A 21,842-nucleotide genomic window follows, 5' to 3' on the forward strand; every position below is an offset into this window, starting at 1 on the left:
TGCCATTTAGTCCCATTATATTTGAACTCACTCCAAATTGATCTATATGGATAAACAGCACTACAGGCCAGGGGGAAAAATGCATATTTTTGATTTTGGGGTAAACTGTCCCTGTCGCTAGTCTACGCCAGGCCCTTGTCAGAAGAGGCACTTTAGCCTCCAAACCCCATCAAAAGATACCTGCCATCAGGTGACAACTTTGCTAGGGGAAACCCTGTCTGACTGTGACAGTGACAACAGAAGGAGATGACAGAAACAATAGCAACCATGTTAAAAAATGGAGAATAAATTTCACCTTTAATAGTTTTATTTTCAAATTATGTGCAATGTGAATTTCACAGTTGAGCTCAACCACCACTATAACCCAAAACAGACAAACCAGCGAAGTAAAAAGGAGGAAAATGCATGAGGAACACAATGGAATAGCACCCATAAGCGATGCATGTAAATGACCAGGATGAGAAATGTATTGCAGCCCAAAAGGCCACCAACTCTTGAACATATATAGCTGTATTGTTTTTAGCTTGTTGTATGACATGACTGGTGTTTGAAACATGATGTAACAATGTAGTTACTTGATCTGTAATGCTTAGTTTTGGTGAGATGTTACAAAGAAATACTACTGTACAACAGAGGGAAGGAAAAAAAGAAAAATCAAAAGGTATCACTCGTGCGGGTAATCATTTTTTCGCAACAGAGCAGAATTACTCTACCATAACTAAATAGGTAATTACATAAATGAAAAGAAAAACAGCCACTGGAGACAACAAAAAAGAAAATCACATCTATTTTTTTCAAGTTATAAAAGAAACTGAAGAGAAGTTTTAAAAAACTGTGCAAGTACAGCAAACCTATAGTACAGTATATTACACATAACAAAAACATTTAAATACAGTACTGTGTATCAGTAGAAATCCTGAGAGTTCTCCGTTCCTGGTTCTCAAATGGCCGTCTGTAGACATGTGGATGAAGCTCGAACCTTCTCTCACACTTGATGAGGGCTGTTCTGAGGGCACTGTTCATGCTGGGTCAATTAAAAATCAGCTCAAAAGTCAGTCAACAGCGGATCTTCTCTTGGAGAAGTTATATCCTCAAGTCCGTACTGAATGTGACTCTTCTGCTATTAATTTTCCGTGTATATCTCTTTGATGATTGCTGTGTGGTTACTAAAACCTTTATCTGAAGGGGCACTCTTCTTTAAGATAAAATACAAGGGAGATGTGTAGTGCAAAGATGACACAGGAACCTGCATGAGGAAATTGACGGCACTGAAAATGTCACACTTTCACAGGGAGCGCCACTCAGTGGTGGTATTAATTCTTCTATACAAGATTGTCAAAAGAAAAAAAAAAGCAGCACCAACAATTTGTGTCCTCTGTGTGATGATGGCATGTAAAGACGGATTCATGGCTGTTAGATGAATTAGCACACAACCCGACCTGACCGGGGCCACCCTCACTTGTTTATATAGTCTGCTTGTTCGGGAGGGTGCTTCGTAAAGTTTGCAGTTAAGGACTGCTGAAGTGGAGAGTGATTCAGTGCAATGCTGAGTAAGACTTTTCAGATATTCTTCATCAGGAGGAACAGTTTTTTTTTTTCTTTTTTGATTCTGATGCCCCTTTTTTGAGCCACAGGCACATTGGCATCCCAAATGATCTGCACTAAATTACACGTCACTTCAAGCCTGCACCCATGCAACAGCCACACAATCATTATTGGAACTACCATGATTTTCACTAGCAGAGACAAGCACACAAAACAATTAATGCACTTTTTACTAAGGTAATATAACGTAATATAGCCTAATCACAGTTCCATGACTTATTGCTACCACAAAATTATTTTCATTTTGTCCAGATCAACTACAACAAGACCTCAAATGCTTTTTTTTTGGCATTTAAGAGGAAGGCTCTTTAAACCTTTTTCAAATAATTATCATCCAATGTTGAAAGACAACCTCGACCATGCTCAACACTGAGCTTTTCACACAGTTGCTTAATCAACACAATGGCCTGAAATGTCCCTTTTCTCCTAATCAAATATATCTGAAGTTTCTGAGGTAAGCCTGTTAGTTGGTCTGAACGTTCCACTTAGTGTTGCCACGAAATTTGACTCCGTCCTTATTTCTCCAATGTGGAGAGTGAGTACTCTTAAACATTTTCACTTAAGTTGTCTTCGCATGTGACACAAAATGGATGCCAACTCAAAAGAGCTGGAGGCACAAGCCCCCCATACAACTGGAATCTCTAAACAAAACTTAAAAATAGCTCGGAAGCCACACATAGTGTATTGTTTGACACACTGACGCATGTGAAGGAAGAAGAGGGCCATAAAAATATCATACAAGCTTCAAAAAACACTAAGGTAATGTAAATCACAAGCACACTTCAAATTAAAACCCATCTATAAAATAAGCTGAAGAGAGACTCGAGCACAGAATATAAAAAAAAAAACAAAAAAAAAAACACACACACAAACCTCAGAGCCAGCAACCTACTAATGAGCTATGGTACTCATCTTACCCGTATGAATATATAGTTTATATAGTTATTTATATATATAGATTTTCACTTTATGCTGACATGTAGCATCCATATCTCCAGAGGGCACTTTCATCTTGACAATACCCTCATTCGCATGCTTATCATTTGTAAAAATCCTTACCTATAAGTATCTAAAACAAAAATAGAACAACATGGCTCAACAACAAGCAAAAAATAGGATAATTGCACTTATGATTCATTGTACGGTTTTGTTAAACAAGCATCAGTGTGGGTAGCTGGTGCCGTCTGGAAAAAAAAAATACTGCAATCTTTAAAAGCACCCCCATTTTGATCATGTTAAACCAAAGTTTGAACGACTTAAGACTTAATCAAAATAATGGTCCTTGTGGTGCAAACCCAAGGTAACACCAGGCACAAGGCAGGCAGGATCACACCACTCCCTCTGCCTCACAGATTGGGTTCACAAAACCAGCTACCTCAAAGCACTTTCTGCAGACACTGTGGGTAAAGTTTGGCCACCACACATTCAAAATGGCGACCCAGATCCCAGAGGCGTTCGGGTGTCTCATAGACTTTGGTCCATACGTCTGCCTCGTCGTCGTACTGGTAAAGGGAGTTCTTGCGGCTGGTGCGAAACACGTGCTCCTCCACCATGACCTGTGTGGCTCGTACAAACAGGTGTAGCCTGCCTTGCAGCAGCATGGCCTTTATGTATGGGCTTGTGGCTTGGTCAAACGGCAGGTCTCTCTTGCGGCTCCACGTGTTCTTCTCGATGTCGTACACCTCCACGGTGAAAGTGCGCTGGTGGTTCCTGCAGATGCCGGCAATGTAGTAGATGCAGTTCTTGTACAAGGCAGCCAGACCCTGACTTCGAGGGATGCTCATCGGGGCAAGATGACTCCAATAGTCCTTACGAGGATCGAAGCAGAAGAAATATTCACCTGTAGAAAGCAAAAAGAAATGTAATTTAGAGCTGTGGTCAACATGCGAGCTCATATGTTTTACACACAAGTGTCAAACAATGTATGCATTTGTAGACAAGTTTAAATTAATGAGAAATATCACATTATCATGGTCCTCTTCTCCTCCGCTGTAAAGGTTGCATTCTTTCACTTAAAGGGAAAGTTCGGATTATTTAATGCAGGGCTGTATAAGGTACTTATCGATAGTTGACAATCCCAATTTGGAGAAACAGAAAAAAGTACCACAGCGTAAGCTAAGCAATGAACTGCTGTGGGCGGGGCAAGCAATAAAAGGTAGTTTAGCCACTTAAAAGGTCAAAAAAAATAAAATAAAATAAAATAACAGTTGAAGTGTAAACTATAATTAAAGTATTGTCAGCGCTTTACCTTGCTGTTGGACAGCCATTTTCTGACAGTTATATAACCTAAATATCACTTTCTCCAAATGACCCAAACGCCATGGGAGAAATCATTCATTTTACTTTGCCAGGTCTATCACTGTCACAATCTATTTCTTTTTTTTGTATTTATGTGACTTAAATCCTAACAATTCATTTATAAAACTGAATTCACAATAACACAAAGCATTTAACAGATGGAAGCAGAATAGACCAGCAATTCATGTGTTCTGCAAAGTAAAATGACTAAAATGACACCCATGGAGTGTGGTTGGTTTGAAGAGACCAATATTTAGTTTATATTAAGGCGGTTTTCCATTGAAAAAGGTCTGATGGCAAGGTAAAGCAATGAAAGTATTATAAACATTGTACACCTAAAGTGATATTGATATTTTTTTTTTTAGGGGAACCTTTTTTAAGTGACTAAAATACCATTTGTTGCTGACCCTGTCCACAGAAGTACATTGTTGAGCTCCCATGCTGGTGCTCCTCTCTGCTTATCCAAACTGGGGTCGTACCGACGACGTCTACTGAAGGTAATAAACTGACTATAGATAAGTACCTCATATGACCCTACATTGAATACTTTAAGCACTTTAAGCAGCATAAACTCACCTTGGAGGACATAGATACGGTCCCTGTACTCCACAGCGCTGTGAAACTCCATGGCCACTGGCATAGGACTGACTGCTGTCCAACAGTTGTCCCTGGCATCATAGCACTCTACTGACTTTAATGCATTTCGACCATCACCTTCATACACTCGGCCTCCCAGTGCATATAGTTTCCCACAGCAGTGCACCAGCCTGCAGCCTATCCTCGCTCGCAGCAGAGGTGCACGTGGAAGCCATCGGTTGCCTGCATGTTCATACTGCCAGAAGTCGCTCTCAGCCCGATGGTCAATGGACACCTCGCTGTTGCTCGGTCTGTAACCTCCTGCAATGTAGATGTCGTTCTCTGAGGACACCAAGATACCGACCTCCCGGAGATCGTTGGGTGGTTTGCAAAGCTTGAACACCCGTCCTGTGGCCGTGTCCAGGCAAGGCACCGTCTGCTTCTTCCCTGAGTGTTTGTGAGCGGCGTCGAAGCAGATGACCATCTCAGAAGCAGTCATACCTAGGCGCTGTGGGCAACCATTAGTGCCAGTGAGACGGGCTTTGGCCTCAGCAGGGTCCTTAGACAGGGACAGGGCACAAGCGAAGGGGTCAGGTATCCGACTGAGGAAGGCCTCATCCAACAAGGGCAGACGGATGCATTGGGAAAAAACCTCAGCAAGGTGGGCCTCGCGGCCAGGCAGGTCGTGCTCCAGCCAGCGAACAATGCTCTCATACACATGCTCTTCTTTCTCCACATTGAGATCGTCATTGTTCAAAATGCTGACAAGCTGCTCCTTGGTCATCTGGAGGAACTCTTGCTCCCATGACACACACAAGAACTACCACAAAAACAGCAAAAAGAAAACTCAGTTACAAGAACAAAATCCAACTATATCCTCTAAAAACTTTTATTAAAAAAATGGAATGAAGTGGCAGCAAGCATAATCATTAAAGTGATTGTTCAGATTATCTGACGTGGGGTTGCATGAGGTACTTATCGATAGTGTATTAATTACAGTAGATGCCGGTCGGCACAGACCAAACAGCACAAGCACTGAAGCTAAGCAATGCGCTGTGGGCAGGATCAGCAACAAAAGGTATTTAAAAGAGGTCCACCTAAAAAAAAAATCACTATCAGTTTAATTTTTCACTATATTTAGAATATATTCATCACTTTATCTGCTGTCAAGACAGCCTTTTCTGACAGGGAACTATCATTATATGAGTCAAATGTCACCCTCTCCCAAACCAAATAAACTCCATCGGTGAAATCAGAAGAAAATGGGAGTTGCTGGTTTACTGCTGCTTCAGTGTGTTAGTTTGTTTTATTAGTTTTTGTTATTATTGTGTGACTTTGGTGTTTTAAAACAATAGTTAGAATTCACCAGATTAAATCATCTGACTGAGTGATATTCAACTTATACAATGGTGATTTTTAACCAGAAAAGGCTGTCTGACAGTACGGTAAAGCAGTGAAAATATTCTAAACAAAAGAACATTTAAAATGGTATTGATTGTTTTTAGACATCTGTAAGTGGCTAAAAAAAAGCTTTTGTTGCTGATCCTGTCCACAGCAGTTCATTGTTGAGCTTCCGTGCTGACTATATACTGACTATCGATAAGTACCTCATACAATCCATATCAAAAAATCTGAACCATCCCTTTAAATCTACATGCAATTAACTGTTGAGAAACCTAATCTGTGCCCATGTTACTGACCTTCTTGCGGATGTAGTCCTGAGAGCGTTCCCTCAGTTCCTGGTGTCCATAGGCATCAGCAAACATGAAGACCCCGATACAGTTCTGGGGGTCAAGTCTGCTGATCATGAACTGGGCACACTGGTCCTGCAAGGCAGGAATCTGGAAAATGCTGGCTGCAGTGAACAGGGCCTGGACATTGGACTCCGAGAGTGTGACCCTGGATGTGTAGGCATAGTCTAGGACGAGGTGCATGGATTCAGATTCCACCCCAACAATTCTGACCTCACGCTGGCTGCTCTCTGTAAGGCCACTGGTGAACATGGACCTGGTGGTGATGGTGGACAAAACACAAATGCTCTTCAATTCTCATGCAACAGCTGCATCGTGATTCAAACATGCTAAAACTTGACAAGGAATTTTGACCGTATATTATAAAATGTATCACTTAACTGACAGCCAAGTTGACTCTTACCTAAAATATGGGCTGATTGCTGCAAGGACATTTCGGTGACATGAGAACGTCTTGCCATGGTCCACTTCTACAACAATGTCTGTGAGCTGTGCTTCATCATACAAGGCTTTGAGCTGCTGAAGGATGTTACAAGCATGAACAGCATCTACCCCGTTGTAGTTGGTGCTCGGAGGTGTCCCATTTTGTACTTGTAACAGCTTCCCTACCTCTGAACAACACAGCACAGAGAGAGAGAAAAACATAAATTAACCATTGTACCTTCTGAAATACTGACTGACACAAAAAACACTGAAAGACTTGATCAGATTCATATATAAAAAAGTGGTGATTTGATAACAGGTTATAAAATTCTAACTAGTAACCAATAGTTCCTGTTAACATTTTAACATTCTTGATCCAGTCACATTAATTTAACAGTGCAGGGTGTGAAAAAAATAAAAATAAACAGATTGATGATAACACCAGTACTGTATCATACATTTGAACAAAACTCAAGAAAAACAGGTGTCTAAGTTTTACATAACACAAAGGTGACTACTTGAAATTCTGACAATAGTAATTACATATCTACACCATTCCAAAAAGAAACCAAAACATGTTATACATGTTTCAGGGTTCTCATGTGTCCTGGAAAACCTGGAAAAGTCACAGAAAACATGAGAAAAAGTAAAATGTCCCTAGAAAATACTGATATTCTGGAAAATTATTTCAATATTCTCTTACTTTCCTTTGCTGAGTATTAACTACTAAGCTCCCCAAAATGGTCAACATTGCCATCTAAGTTATGTTCGGGATGGTATTTACACATAAATGGTAGTTTATGGATAAGACCATTTAAAAAAAGTTGTTCTCAGCTATGCTGTGGAAATGCTGTGAACACCCCTCCAAGACACATCACATGAAACACATGCAAGTTGGATGAGATTGCAACTTACAAGTTGAGTAAACTCCAGATATTGTAAGTGACAGTATCCTACACATGTAACTGATAACTGTGTTAGTTTTTATTAGGTTAGCATGTTTGGTTCAGTTGATGTGCTTGCTAGCTTGTTTTTCCTAACTTGTTGTTAACTTGGTTGGTGAACTGCTGCATACATTTTCCCCTTGCAGCAATACATAAAGTTGTACTGAAAGAGGTCAAATAAAATACAATGACAAAATACTTTAAAAAATAAATATAACATTAAAAAAAAAGAAAAGCATTAAAATAATTCAGTATTACATATATTCAGTAAATGTCTTCTCTTCTTTCATTGTTTTTTTTCTAACTTTAAGCCAAAGTTGTTCATATTCTCACATAACAACTGAAGACATAAAGATAACATATGAAAACTCATAGATTCAGTGAAACTCATAGATTCAGTGGTAATAAACCACTCATAGATTCAGTGGTAATTCCCTATGGTTGTGTCTGCATAGCAAACAAGTTTCTTATCACACATTTTATGGTAAGGTATACAAGTGGCACCCCAACAACATGCCTGCTGCAACGCCAGTGCTGTGGCATGCATTTAAACAAGGCATAAGATGAAACATGGCAGACTTTGAGATAAACAAATACTGATTACAAAATACAAATCTGCACCACACTGAAAATGTGTTAGTTAAAAATGGTTTACAGTAAATTAATGCTGTAAAGGTTACGGAAAATGTGTTTTGCAGTGGAGAGATTCAGCACATATTCTGGTCTCAAACTAGATATCACAAAAGGAATGGTTATTTAGGAATTACAATTTACACTGAGTATAGACCATAGGGTTGAGTACCAGGTAGTATCGAAACGTCTCCTGTCAAAAAATAACTGCATTTGATCTTTCTCGTACACCATTCCAGAGAACAAATATGACTATTTGGATGGTTTTGCTTGCAGACAAATACCAGATACAGCCCACAGTTTGTGGTGTGGCAACACTGTAATGTATTTCAGAGTTGGCAGTTAAGCATGCCGAGATGCCACCAAAACATCAGCTGTGCTTCCATTCATATGATTGGTATCAAATGAACTAAAAATAAATTTATCAAATGAAGTGCTCTTTTTCTTTTGAAAACTGACTTCAACTGTGTGGGTGATTCTGTAGCGCTGTTTTCCTGTGAAACTCCAGCAGTGTTTTGTGGACTAAAAAGCTAAACCAGACCTTTAGTCCGCATGAGGGTGAGTAGACAATGACTGAATTGTCATTTTTGGGTGAACTATCCCTTTAAAAGGTACTAGGAGTGGTACTGGTATTATAATTTATCAAACAAAATACGGTTATTGAGACAGTGTTTTTAAGCAAGATAGATTTAGTATATATTGTTGTTGATGTCACAAAATGTTCAATGTTGATTGATGATTGTGGCAATTGCAGAAAACTTCTCCTCTCCATTCGTTTATTCTACACGAGTTTTTTGGTCTAATTTTGGGCTTAAGTTGTTCATGTTCTCATATGCCGGCTGAAAACATACAGATAACATATGGGCCTCGTGGATTTAGTGGTGATCCCCTATAAGAGTGTCTTTAAGGTAAATATGTTTCTTATCACCCGTTTTATGGCAAGTTATACAAGTGGCACTCCAACTTAATGCCTTCCATAATGTATCACTTCAGTCTTATATTCTCAGCTGCCGAAGAACAAAAACTTTTCCAACACATACACGAGGTGGGCAACGCTGACTCCTTGACAGGACAAAGGCTCACGATGAGTGCACAGAAACTACAGTCTCGCCAGGTGATGGCTAACTTAGCTTGCTAACATCTCACAGCACTGCCCGGTGGTGACTGCAGTAACTGTGTGGGTGGCTAACCACACTGGAAGCCAACTTGAAGAACACAAACCATTTAGTTTACTAGCTGTGTAGCTAATGGTTCGTCGGTATGTTTGATTATTACGAAAAACAGCAAGGCTCGCGGTTACGTTAGCTAGTTGACATGCAAGCTTAACTTTTAGCAGACAGCTAGGCACCAAGCTAATGTTAGCAAGCTCTCTTTGACACAACATTGCGAGATATAAATGGCGATAAAACTCAAATGCTTCCAGTCATAACGTCCCCATCTCAGAGAACATACCACTATTTAGCGATGTCCAGTGTTTTACTATTGATAACAGCAAGTATGACTAGCATTAGTCTAACCTTTGTCTCTTGTCATAAACAAGTGTTTACACAATCAGCTGTGGGTAGCGAGCTAACCGGCCGAAAGTTAGCCAGACAGCTAACGTTAGCCGCATAGCGAGGCTAACGATAACCAACACTTTTGAGGAGTCGTTTAGAGCCTGACCTCTTTTAACGAGAATGCAACATGTCATGACTCTTTCCATGAGTCTGTAAGACTACACTCCACGGACATGTAAACATACAAATTATAACTTTAAACGGTGTTATTTAAGTCTGATTACTACAGAAAACAATAAAGATTTTTGCTAACCTCCACTGGCAGCCATTCTCTCCGGTCTATCTCGGGGCAGACCGAGAAACGTCAGTGAGTGCACAGCGGAGCCCCGGAAACAAGGAACAGCCAATCACAAGCCGAGCACCGATCTCACAGCCAATCACATTCCTTTCATCTGAAATAGGAAAAAAGTTGATCGCTGCATGGGCAAATTATACACAGTAACGGAATTACACACTACACGCCACACAGCGTATAATGAACCATAAAAGTCATAGCAGTCCATTTAAACAGGTGGATACGGATCCAAAGTAGAGAGGAAGCAGCAGTGACCGGAGCTATTTGGTAACCATGTAGGAGCATTGTACATTGTAGGAGCATTGTACATTACTCTCTTTCTTTGTATTTGCCCCACTATACTAAGTTGTTAAGGCGAAGTGGCAATAAAAATGGGGATAAACAAACTCAAGTATGAGATGAACCAAATAAAGGGAGCAACAATGTAAAATCAGACACAATCTTTCTTTATGAATTTGATTACATGGTGAACAGGTGCTTTTATTATAGAACCCACTCTTCCAATTGGCCTTAAGACATGAAATCTTCATTTCCACCTTGTATGAAAATTAAAAAGTCGAGGTTAAAACAGTAGTTGCACATGTGGCAGTGTACTTAAAGTCCAATGTGCAATATTTAGGGGGATCAATTATGTATTCATAAGTATTGCATTAGTGTTTCATAACTTGAAAATCAGAATGGACGAAGCAAACACCTCTAGATATGGCCTTATGGTTTTTTTTTTGGCAAGTTTGTGGACACTAGGTTCTCCTACATGCCTAGAAGGAGAGGGAGAGATGAGGTGTTGAGGTGCAATCTTCAAGCTCACTGCTAGATGCCACACAACGCTTGCAAATAATAGGCTACCCTTTGAAATCATATTAGTTGCATGATGCTTTCAGTAATACAGCTTGTAAATCTAAAAATTACATGTTGTAATTTATATTCTATGAACAATCATTTTTGTTAAGCATCTATTTGTGTATTACTAAAGAGGAGTCAGTATCATTTGATACAAAGTTTAAGATCAGGTTCTGAATGCACATCTTGCTTATTCCAACTTTTAAATGGGACATAGTGTGTTTAAAAATAAAGAAAATAAAATTTGCATCCATGTTGTCAGAAACAAGACCAAAAATATTTGTGATAAAGGAGCAAACACCAAAGAGTTTTAAACCTTAGAATCACAGTGGGAGAAAAATCCTTAAACCAGATATGAAGTAAAATTGTATCCAAACTGGGTAACTGCTCTGAGAGCAAAAGGTGCTTTGACTGAGTTACTAAAACACTAACAGCAACTTTACACACCCTCTCCAGTGTAGCTTCAGTCTTACATTATTAAATACTCTTACTCTAGAATTCTAAAATTTACAGAGCTGGAGCTGAACTACAGAATAGAAAACCTACAATATTGGAGAAAAAAATCTTTCCAGGCAGCTGCACAACTGTACAACTCAGGATTTGCCATCCTGGATAATGCATAAGCCACAGAGACCTGCACAACACAGACATGCATGGAAAAGATGTTTGGATAATTTAACATATTTATAAGTTGATTAAACAGTCCCTCTCATTGAAATGAAAATAGGTTGGTAAAAGATTAACAACTGATACATTTTTGAATGAAAGGTGAAATCTATAGAATTCCATATGTAAGCTACCGGATATGTTGTGAAAGGTAGCCATGCACACTGATAGATGCCTCACTTATTCATCTGTTAAGTTTTATCTTTTGCTGCTTCCAGTTACACTTGCACAGATGTGGCCATAAGGGCCCATGTTGTTATACCATAAGCTGCATTTCCACTGCATGGTCCGTCTTGACTCCATTCTATCTTCTTGCCTTTGGTACCAGGTACTTTGTTTTCTGTGGCAGATAGTAAACCCTCAGTGTAGGTGGAGCTGATCTTCAAAGTGATGCTATTCCAGAAGTTGGCAAGCAACACCCAGGAGTCTTCTTGAGAAGCAGCAGCCTTTACCAACAAACTAACTAACTAACTTACACTGTAAATTTACTGCCAGATTGACAACAAGGATGCCCTTGTAGTGTATTAAACATGAAAATGTTTTCTCCAGGGTGCCCATCTTGGGGGTAAACATTAAAAAAAAGTGCCCTCTAAGGTGCCCATAGAGTAGATAAAACATGAAGTGCCCTATTTAGTGTCCTTCCAGTGGGCAAAACATGTAAAAGTGCCCTCTAGGGTGCCCTTCCAAAGCAGAAAATGTGATGAGGTGGAGAAAGCCCAATGAAGTGCTCTTCAGGGTGTCCTTGCAATGGACAAAACATGATGCAGTGTCATATAGACTGCCCTGCATGCTAGAAAATGAGTTGGCCAATTTTAATCTAAACCAAGATTTGGAACTGTTTCACCATAAATGCGTCATAAATGCCTTCAGTGAACAGGCGCCCCACTGCATCCAGCTGGTGCCCTTTTTATTTTTGTAGTCCTTGGTGAGCCGTACCATGCAGTGGAAATGTGGCCGTAGTGCCCCTACTGATTTAAGGATTCAAGATACACACTTTTTGCACATCTACAGTTACCTCGCTTTCTTGTTTTATTTTACACATAGTAGTTGTGTGCTGGCATGTGAAACCACATTCACTGCTTGGATGTGTTTACTTCTGCTGCTGAAAAATAAATCAAATAACTTTTTTTCCCTTTTTGGCGTATGTGATGCTTAGTGGCCTTGCTCAGGTATTACCAATCACAACTTTTTGTTAGCATAATGTGTTTGTGTGACACAGTTGGCAAACACACATTATCACTACTACAGTTCAAAGTTCAATATCCACTACAGGTCAATTAATTATATTTCTCACATAGATAAATAGTTTATTCCAAGGATAGATTTAAATGAGAGCAGTTTTCCAAGGTTTCCAACTTGTTCCACATTAAATACATTTTGAGAAGAGCTTAGCCTTGTTTATACATGTACTCGACTTATTAATTCTGTGTATCAGTATAAAAGTGTTTCATTAAACAGCTTTGCATACCCCAAGGGAGTCCAACTTAAAATAAATAAAATTTCAATTTTGGCTTCTCCTGTTTTTGTTCAATTTATAAAACACCTCTTATTACAACTCTTACTTATGCAGACCATGAATTTTAGATCACACAGGATTATGTTGGCCCGAAAGGGTCAGTAAAACACTGTATTTCATATTTACACAGTTGAATAAATTGTGTTTAGGTGTTTTTTCAGCCTGGTATCCTTATGCTTTTGAAATTTTGAGTAGCAGGTAGAGTGTCAGTGAATGGAAAATGCCTTCTGGTCATATTAAGCCAATAAATATTTATTTTCCCTACTTTTTCTAAATTATTATTATATGCATAATTTCTGTTGTTTTTGTCAGAATTGACTGCTGCATGTGTCATATTTGGGTTACAGGCTTATAAAGCACAATGATTATCAACATGGTAATGATATTCTTTACTGGATATCTGAAAATTATCACTATGTATCTTCCATAAAACATCTAGGATCTCTGTTTAATTCCCCCCTTCCTACCATACACTCATTTTTGTCATTGTTAGAGGAGGCAGGGAATCTTTAGGAGACAGCAGGCCAACAGTATATACTACACAAAAGTGGTGTACATCATCTGAAAACATGAAACCTGATAATTAGTTTAAGAAGTTACACAACACGTTGTCAAGTTTTCTAGTCATAAATCTGTAATTAACACTGGATTTTGGTGAGTTGCCCATTCACATTTATAAAAAGTTTGGCATGTTTAAGGACTGAAGTACATATGATGGCCAGTCCCGTGCTCAGTTATGCCCTGACTGGAGCTGTTTTTGGGTTGATACAATTTATTACTACATTTTGCCCCTTTCCTAAACAATTAATCGGTTAATAATATGGTTAACACATTAATGCCTGTTGATGGATACACTTCCCTTAACCTACCCATCTAACCACATATAACGCTAAAACTGAGAAAAGAATATTCTACTACAACATGACTCAGTTATACTGCTGCTTCATTTTATTTAAACCTTTTCACACAGAGAACCTTTAGCAGCATTTTGTTTGTCGAAAAGTTAATGGTATAAAAACTTTTGACATTTGGAGATTTCTGCAAGAATTGCATTTTCCCAAATCTGGAATCTGTTTGTCTAAAAAAAATTCCCTGTTAGTCAACAGTAATTATTACTGTAAATATGAACAAGCTAAAATGAGAGCTGTATGTGTGCTGTGTAAATTGACTTGAGATTTGAAAGCAAAAATGCTGAGGAGGACTGACTTGGTGACACAGTAATACTGAATGTATTATGTATTTTTGGAGCCAAATTGTCATGAATAATTAATAACGTAACGGAGATGCACGCAACAAGCTGCTGCTGTCACCAGAATAAAGACTCTGCAGATATCATCCTCAGAATCTGTAACTGATCTTCATAATATTAGTAACAAATTATCAGATTTAGAGTCTGATGTTACTCTAAATTATTCTATACATTTGAATCCTTCTGGCACCCAGTATTTCACCCACTGTCATCTGGTCACCCTAATGGAAATAGAATAGGTGAAAGTGAAACATTTATAGTCCAGGCAAAAAAACAAACAAATGGTTTTGAAGTGGTCTCTCATTTTTTATCCCCAGTGAGGATAAATAATATCCTTGCTTCTGGTCAGACTGACATGTATTTCCAGTGCCCACCATTAGATGGTGGAAGCCATATTAACTATTTAAAGGTAGGATAGGAAACATTTTGGTATCATTGAGAAATAATTTCATAAAAAAAACTTTCAGCATATTGTAAATCAAGTGGTCCGAGACAGAACTAGACTTCAGCACCTCCTCTTGGCTCTGTTTTCAGCCTTTAGGAAATCTGGCCCGTGACGGTAGACTTAAACCAATCACAGGTCTTCTCAGACCAGGGGCCTCTATTGGCTGTTCTACTAGTGCAGCTGCGCATGCATGTTCCTTCTGCAAGACCCTGAATCAATGGCTGAAAACTCGTGCTGTAAAAGTCGCTAGTTTGTCAGCTCACTTGATTACTTTTGACTTCACCTTCAGTTGAGTTCATTGACATCTGTTCCAGGGCTTTGCTGAGGGCCACGAGGACTGGGAAGAGCAGGTGAGGGCCGGTGGCAGAGTGGAGCTTTTGGAGGAAAAAAATACCAGTCACCCTGATGTCAGCTGCTTCATTGGCAGGAGGGGAGCTCAGAGTGTATGTTTCAAACTTATTGAATTAAAATGGATTTATTTTCACTCCTGCGTTTCAACCCCCTGCAGCAATGACGAAGAAATCGTGGACCTGCGGACCAGCCAGAGGAGAGCTCAGCATTTGTTTTTTATACTTTTGAGATGAAAAAGTCAATTTATTTTCACTCCTGCCTCTCAGTCCCTCTGCAGCAGCGACCACGGACAAATTACAGACACGTGAATCGGCCAGACGAGAACTCAGAATTTGTTTTTTTTAAACTTTTGGGATTAAAGGTGGATTTACTTTCACATTTGTTTGTGAACCTGTGTGCAGCAGCGACCACAGAGGAGCTGACCGCGCTGTTTACTGTAAAATAATTAGTTTCTCTGTCCATGTTGACTGCTGCCTGGAGGAGAAATGTATGTGAAAGTCATAGAGTGAGAGTAAAGAGAGGAGGGATGTAAAGGAAATCACCAACTTTTTCTGGTGAGAACTGAGATACAAATACACATGGAGCTGACAATGTCATTTTTGGCTGCGACTAGTGAAACCGTGTGGCCACTGATTTGCATTTCCATTACTGCTTGTATTGTGGTGAGCTGTGCCCAAGATGGACCCACTCTGGAGCGGGGATAAAGCGAGCTCGACTCGCTTCCAAGCAGGCTGCAGTCACATCGCACCGACCGTGACAAGCCTCCTTTTCTCTCCCTGAACAAGCGAGTGTTGTGATACTGAGCTTGTGTGAGTGCAGGAGAGCAGAGAGAAAGATGTTTAAGTCTCTTAGGGCCTTATTGTACACCCGGCGCAAAGCTGTTGTGCCACCAGCGCAAGTGGTTTTGCTATCTTACACCAGCGCAAGTGCCATTTTTGCTATGTCTGCAAGATGGCAAATGCACTTGCACGGGGTCTGTGCTGCTGTGGGCAGGAGGTCTCGGCCCATTTGCTATCTTGTGCTCGGCGGATTGGAGTAAAAACCACTTGCGCTTTCAACCAGCTAAAACCAGGTCAACAGTCGTGCGCATGTGTGTCTTTAAAGTTAAACTCACAAATAAGGAAAAGAAAATTATTTTATGATTATAAAGCCTAATAAATCTAAACAGACCTGCAAAGTGCACACGGGACGGGATCACAGCTGTCAGATCGTCTTTATCAGATGAGTCAGCATGAAAGCTGGAGCAGCTGTAGTGTTTGTGTCTGCATGTTTGTTGTGATCCAGAAAAACAAGGATTAAACAGTTATGATCTATAACATACAAAATATACAAGACACTATATTTAACCACACAAGTTCGGCCCAACCTGGAGAGAAAAAGGTCTTTGTGTTTCTGCTTCTCCACCTGGTTCAGGTGGGCCAGCGGAACTGGGAAGCTTCACGGCTAGACTAGCCAGTTTACCACCCCTCCCCCAGCAGAGCTGCATAATAATGATGATGATGATAATAATTAATTATAAAATACAACACAATTTCAAGGTGCTTCAGTATAAAACAATCAGTTACATATCTGCATGACATTTGCAGTTCATTTATTGTATTGCTTTTTGCAGGCGTTAATGTAAAATAAACAGTTTACACATGATGCTGTTTTGGAGATGTCCTGCTGTCTCCATATATCGCACGCTCTCACGCTTTCACTTCTCAAGTCAAGAGATCTGTCTCTTTGCTTTGAAAATCTTTTCTCTTTGTTTCCTCCTGGTAAATCTGCCGTCATGCTGCCAACACTTGCGCTGCTGGTGCACCTGCCTCTTAAAGGTGATGAGAACTGACTTTCTGATTGGTTTATTGCATGTTTGGCCTAAACTCACCTGTGAATTAATGAGGGCACTTGGGTCCAGCTGATAGGTGTATCCTGCTTTATGCTGGTGATGTAAAGAGCAGAGCAGAGCAAAATATCACTCCCACCCCTGGCACAAGACGGCAAAGGAAGATTTGGACACACCTTGAATAAATTAAATCCATTGTGCCTCACTCTTTCCAATTGCGCTTTAGATCAGCGTATGATAGGGCCCTTAATGTTTAGCTCTAAGTGCTTCTGTAGCTTCGCACTGAATCTTTTCAGTTTAAAATGTAGTTTCTCTCCTCTGTTGCTGTTTTGTACTGTCAGATGTTTTATTGCACACAGTTGATGTCCGTCAGTCCGTGCTCGCTCACGGTTGCCTCAGTAAACTGTTTCCTGCGCACAAGAAACACGTGCTGCTGGCCTGGTAGGAGGGGCTTAGGATGGAGAAACCTAACTTAGATGAGACTAAACAATCAGCCGTTTTTAGGCTTTCTACCTACTGCAGCTTTAACAAGACATTATGGATGCTCATGAGTGGACTGCACCTCCCACTTGGACTTAAATTCAGTTCCACAATTACCTCTGCCATTGTCAAGTTACATTTACTATAAGCAATAATACAGATCAAAAAGTGAATACCAATATGAAACTGCAAGCGTTTTTGTACAGGAAAAGGAACAGAAACTATGCCTATGTCTAAATTATAAAAGGAAGGCAAATGTACTTCCTACTTCTTTTTGTTTTACTTTGGTTAGTATCCATCTTAAGAGTGCATCACTGAAAGGTCCTCCCTCCTGTGTTTTTTTTTTCTTTTTACAAATAGCACACACTGGGATTGGTACCCATATAACCCATTTTGATTTTGATTCAGACACCTTGAGGTGAGAGATCAAGGGACCACTGTGACTACGGCCATGCCAGGTTTCACTTGCCAAGCTGGCGTGACATGATTGTTGCCAATGGACTCCTTAGGTCTTGTAGTTTCATATGATACCAGTATCTTCACTCGCAGTATCTTTAAAATTGAGATTACAGCAGCTTCTGAAAGGAGGCCTTGCAGAGTTAAAGGGTTTTTCTTTTGTGGGTGGGAACTGTATTCTATGACCTCAGACTCCTCTCATAAAGGAGGCTTGATGATGGAAGAAAATGGACAAACATTCAACCCACCAACTACATCTATTTTTGGATCACAGCCATATTTGTTACAGTGGGTAAACCCAGCATGGTTATGATATATCACATCATAATGTCAGGCAATTTCAAATCACATTATATTATGATTTGTGGTAAACAGGTCAAAAATACACCATAGCATTACTCACTTAAGTAGATGTGCAGGAATTATTTTGTTTTGCAACATTATTAAATCTCTCTATCCAAGAGGAAAATTTAAGATTAAATATTAATAGTTGCTAGGGGAAACATGCATTTTTCATCTTCCAATTAAGTCAAACTTGAATGTTTCATTTAAATTCTCTATTATTATGCTGATTGCATATTTCAGGCTCTTCACACAAACTGTCAACAGTAATGAGGCAGTGCCCTTTGTGGCGATTGCAGTTGATAATTCATGCAATTTGAGCTCTCTATCAGGGTCCAGTCAGTTGTTTTTGCTGCGGTGGGTCTTTTGACATTCACAACATGCGGCAGCACCTGCAACCTCATGCTGTCAAGAGAAATAGACTAATTACTGTTTATTGAACACTACGATTACAATGTAATTCCCATGTATTAACGTGCTGTCATTTAATATCTTTTGCTTTTCATTTAGAAGTAATTTATTAATGGGTTGTGAGAATAATTACACAATCCTGTCTAATGATCTGATGTTATTGTTTAGCGAATATGCAAAGCATTAGCCTGCTGCTGATGCTCCCACATTTTGCTCTTGATAATGTCATGTCTTCATGCAGGATCAAAATGTGTGTAAAATTTAAAGAGATTTATGGGCAGAATGTTGCAGAAATTAAATATAATATTCATAAGTGTGTTTTCTTCAGCATATAATCATTTACAAATGAGGTATGTTGTGTTTTACTTACCTTGGAATGAGCCATTTATAAACACAGAGGGCACAGGTCTTTTTCCACTGACACTGCCATGTTGCAGCGCCACGATACAGAAGCCCAGAATGGACAAACCAAACACTAGCTCTAGATTGGGTTTTTCGTTTGTTTCACACATTTCACAGCCAACATAGGTTCTCCTAAAGGTGAACAAGGGGAATGTGAGATATGAAGCTGACATCAGATACGAGCCTTAAAGGAGAAGTGTGTGATTTCCAGTGGCATCTAGCGTTCAAACCTTAGATTGCAACTAAGAGGATTTACCCCAACACCGCCCCTCTATCACCAAGAGTACGGTGGCCATCAGCAGACAAAATGGCGAGCGAAAGCTATCTCACAACAAACTACAATTATGTGTGTAGGATGAATTACCTGACCAGCAGAAAACAGGCAACCTCGGCGTCACTGTGAAAACGTTTGTCCTCCATCAGCGATTTCCATCGTGTAAACACTATGCCGATGTTGATTTGTGTTTTTGCCGTTTCCTGTCATGCTTGCGTTTACTTTCTTCACGTCTCCGCTTCTTGAATGACGGGGATTCACTGTCCGCTGCTTTTTGTTCTGGCACAGTGTATGTATGATCCTCCATTTGTCAAAACTGTGCCAGTCAAGGTTCACAACGCTAAATGGTCTGCCAGCAATCACCCGCGTCTATCCTCCCCGTCTACTTCCGTGTTTACGATGCGGCGTCTACGTAAGGTCGCCATGGGCTTCCCAAGACTCACTGTTAGTGCAGTTTGTACGCTCTGCGCTGCTGTAGACGGCGCAGGATGACGATCTCCGTAAGTCAACCCGACAGTATGTAACTATAAATGGCTATTTCTAAAGTAACAGGAACATATAGATTATGAGTTTACGTTGATTGATAATAATAAATAACATACTTATATATAATATATCTCATTTATGTACATAAATTCCTGTAATTATTACACACTGGTCCTTTAAAAAATATGAATGATTTATTTTAATTTTCTTTACCTTTCTGTCAACCCAGAGTTCCCACTGTTTTTATCTGTGATTATCAAAGTAATTATTAGAGTTCGTCATACTTCAACTGCTTTAACAACACACAACACTTCAGCTGGCATCATCATGTAGGTTATTCACTTTATCTGACACTGATGTCTTTCAGGACTTTTGTATCTTAATTTATCACTTAGACTCTCTCAATTTCAATCCCATTCCATATCTTTACATCAACTGACAATATCGTCATGTGACACTTACACTTTTTTCAGCATTTCCATTTTAACTGCAACTTCAGCCTCTTTCAGAATGCCACTTATTTTAAGTTTTAAGTTTTAGATTTCATGTGCAAATTTCAGCAGAAAGCACAGGTAAATCTTTAGAGAATGCATCCTTTTCTAGTTATATTCACAATATACTGTACAGATCATAAGGAGTTAGACACATTTTCTATTGCAGGCGTTCCTAAACTTTTTCAGTTCGAGACCAAAATTTGGTGTCTTTCCACGACCCAAACGCTCCACATTAGGGACAAGCCCACAGTGTTAATCATAATGTCAGTCGCTGCTAACACTGAAAGGTTAGCTGGCTAGCAACACACAAGCCACCAGCTAAGAGATATACAAAACAAACAATTCAAATGTTCCACACACAAATACATGACTGGTATCCTTTTCTGCTGTTAGAACACTGTCTCTTCTTTGCACAGTAAAAAAAACTCATTTGACTTGCGCTGGAACTAAGAATGCTTTGTTTGGAGATGTTTGTTCAATTTGTTCATTTTAAGCTCTCAATACTGAGCACCTCCCAATGTAGTTTTAAGTAGTTTAAAAGTAGTAGCAGTTTAAAAACAAAGGATTTTTTTCTGAAAAGTAACAGTGACCCATTTTGGGCTGCGACCCTAAGTTTGGTTTAAAATAAAACAATTACAGTGAAGTTAAATGCTGACTCTCCGTTTGTATTTGAGTGTAGTTAAAATATTGGAAATGTTATCATTGTCTTGTTGCACCATTGAGGAACGTTATGGATTATGTGTAAAAAGTGGCTATACATGCCATATTACCCAAGACAGAAAGTCAGAATTTAAGATTTTTTTGGGGGGTGATTCAAAATTCAGTAGCATGCAGCCAATAACAGAAAATACATTACAACAGAGTGTACCAGAGGTCCTTGTAACTTTACTACAACTAGTTATGGTATAGCAGAATATTAACATTAGCACCAAAGTAACCATTAAAATAGTTGCCTTATAACTAATTTGAAAAAAATGTATATAAGCATGTAGTCATAGCAACCCTAGCAGCTGATATTAGGCCTACATTCCTACCTGGATTATTTTTTAAAAGTATTTGCTGCATGCAGAGAGAAATAGCTGCAAACCTAAAGGTAGTGCCTTTACCGCAGGGCTGTGTAGGCTGGAAATGCACTCTAACACTGCATAACACTGTAAAATGACAGAAGGCGAGACAAGTAAAAGTACAACTGCAATCTAAGCAATCGATTTCACTTTTTTCTTCCAATTTCTTCCCATTCAGCCACAGTGTGGCCTGTGAAATTGGGCCTAGCTACTGTTGAATGAGAGAAAAAGGCTTCCTGGGGTTACTGTTATTTGATGATAGCTCTGGTTTCTGTTTACCCCTCCACAGATGTCCCTTTCTGATACAATGAAACTGATCACCAGATATCTGCACTTTTCTACTTCATCCACATCTCACACACAATTTTCTGGTCATAGCGTTATGAACGAGACATTTGTTGTGATAGTGTGCATTCACAAAGTGATACTGGCTCAAAACAAAAAAATGCAAGAATGTCTG

At 39.4% G+C, this 21,842-nt stretch overlaps 1 protein-coding gene across 2 annotated transcripts; it reads right to left on the reverse strand.

The window, feature by feature from the left end:
• Positions 1-289: 289 nt before the first annotated feature.
• Positions 290-10,067, reverse strand: kbtbd8 (kelch repeat and BTB (POZ) domain containing 8). Of its 2 annotated transcripts, XM_084729302.1 has the most exons (5): positions 10,037-10,067; positions 6,634-6,841; positions 6,180-6,486; positions 4,480-5,299; positions 290-3,445 (listed from the first exon to the last, which is right to left on the reverse strand). In XM_084729302.1, exons 1-5 carry the CDS (start codon positions 10,050-10,052, stop codon positions 2,982-2,984), a joined length of 1,815 nt encoding a protein of 604 aa, XP_084585428.1. In that variant the 5' UTR covers positions 10,053-10,067; the 3' UTR covers positions 290-2,981. The 2 variants fall into 2 exon arrangements, with proteins under 2 accessions (XP_084585428.1, XP_084585421.1); XM_084729295.1 differs by lacking the exon at positions 10,037-10,067 and having other exon boundaries at positions 6,634-6,890.
• Positions 10,068-21,842: the final 11,775 nt, after the last annotated feature.

Source organism: Lutjanus erythropterus, chromosome 2 (assembly GCF_056507025.1).
Source record: "Lutjanus erythropterus isolate fLutEry1 chromosome 2, fLutEry1.hap2, whole genome shotgun sequence".
Classification (NCBI taxonomy): domain Eukaryota; kingdom Metazoa; phylum Chordata; class Actinopteri; order Lutjaniformes; family Lutjanidae; genus Lutjanus; species Lutjanus erythropterus.

What these genes read in the sequence shown, in the direction of transcription:
- kbtbd8 (XM_084729295.1), bottom strand. Translation starts at nt 6,875, where the DNA reads ATGTTTTTCTCTCTCTCTGTGCTGTGTTGTTCAGAGGTAGGGAAGCTG. An exon ending in AGGACTACATCCGCAAGAAG is followed by an intron (nt 5,300 to 6,179) that starts GTCAGTAACATG and finishes TTTTTGTGGTAG; the next exon opens with TTCTTGTGTGTGTCATGGGA. An exon ending in CCGTATCTATGTCCTCCAAG is followed by an intron (nt 3,446 to 4,479) that starts GTGAGTTTATGC and finishes TGCTTTCTACAG; the next exon opens with GTGAATATTTCTTCTGCTTC.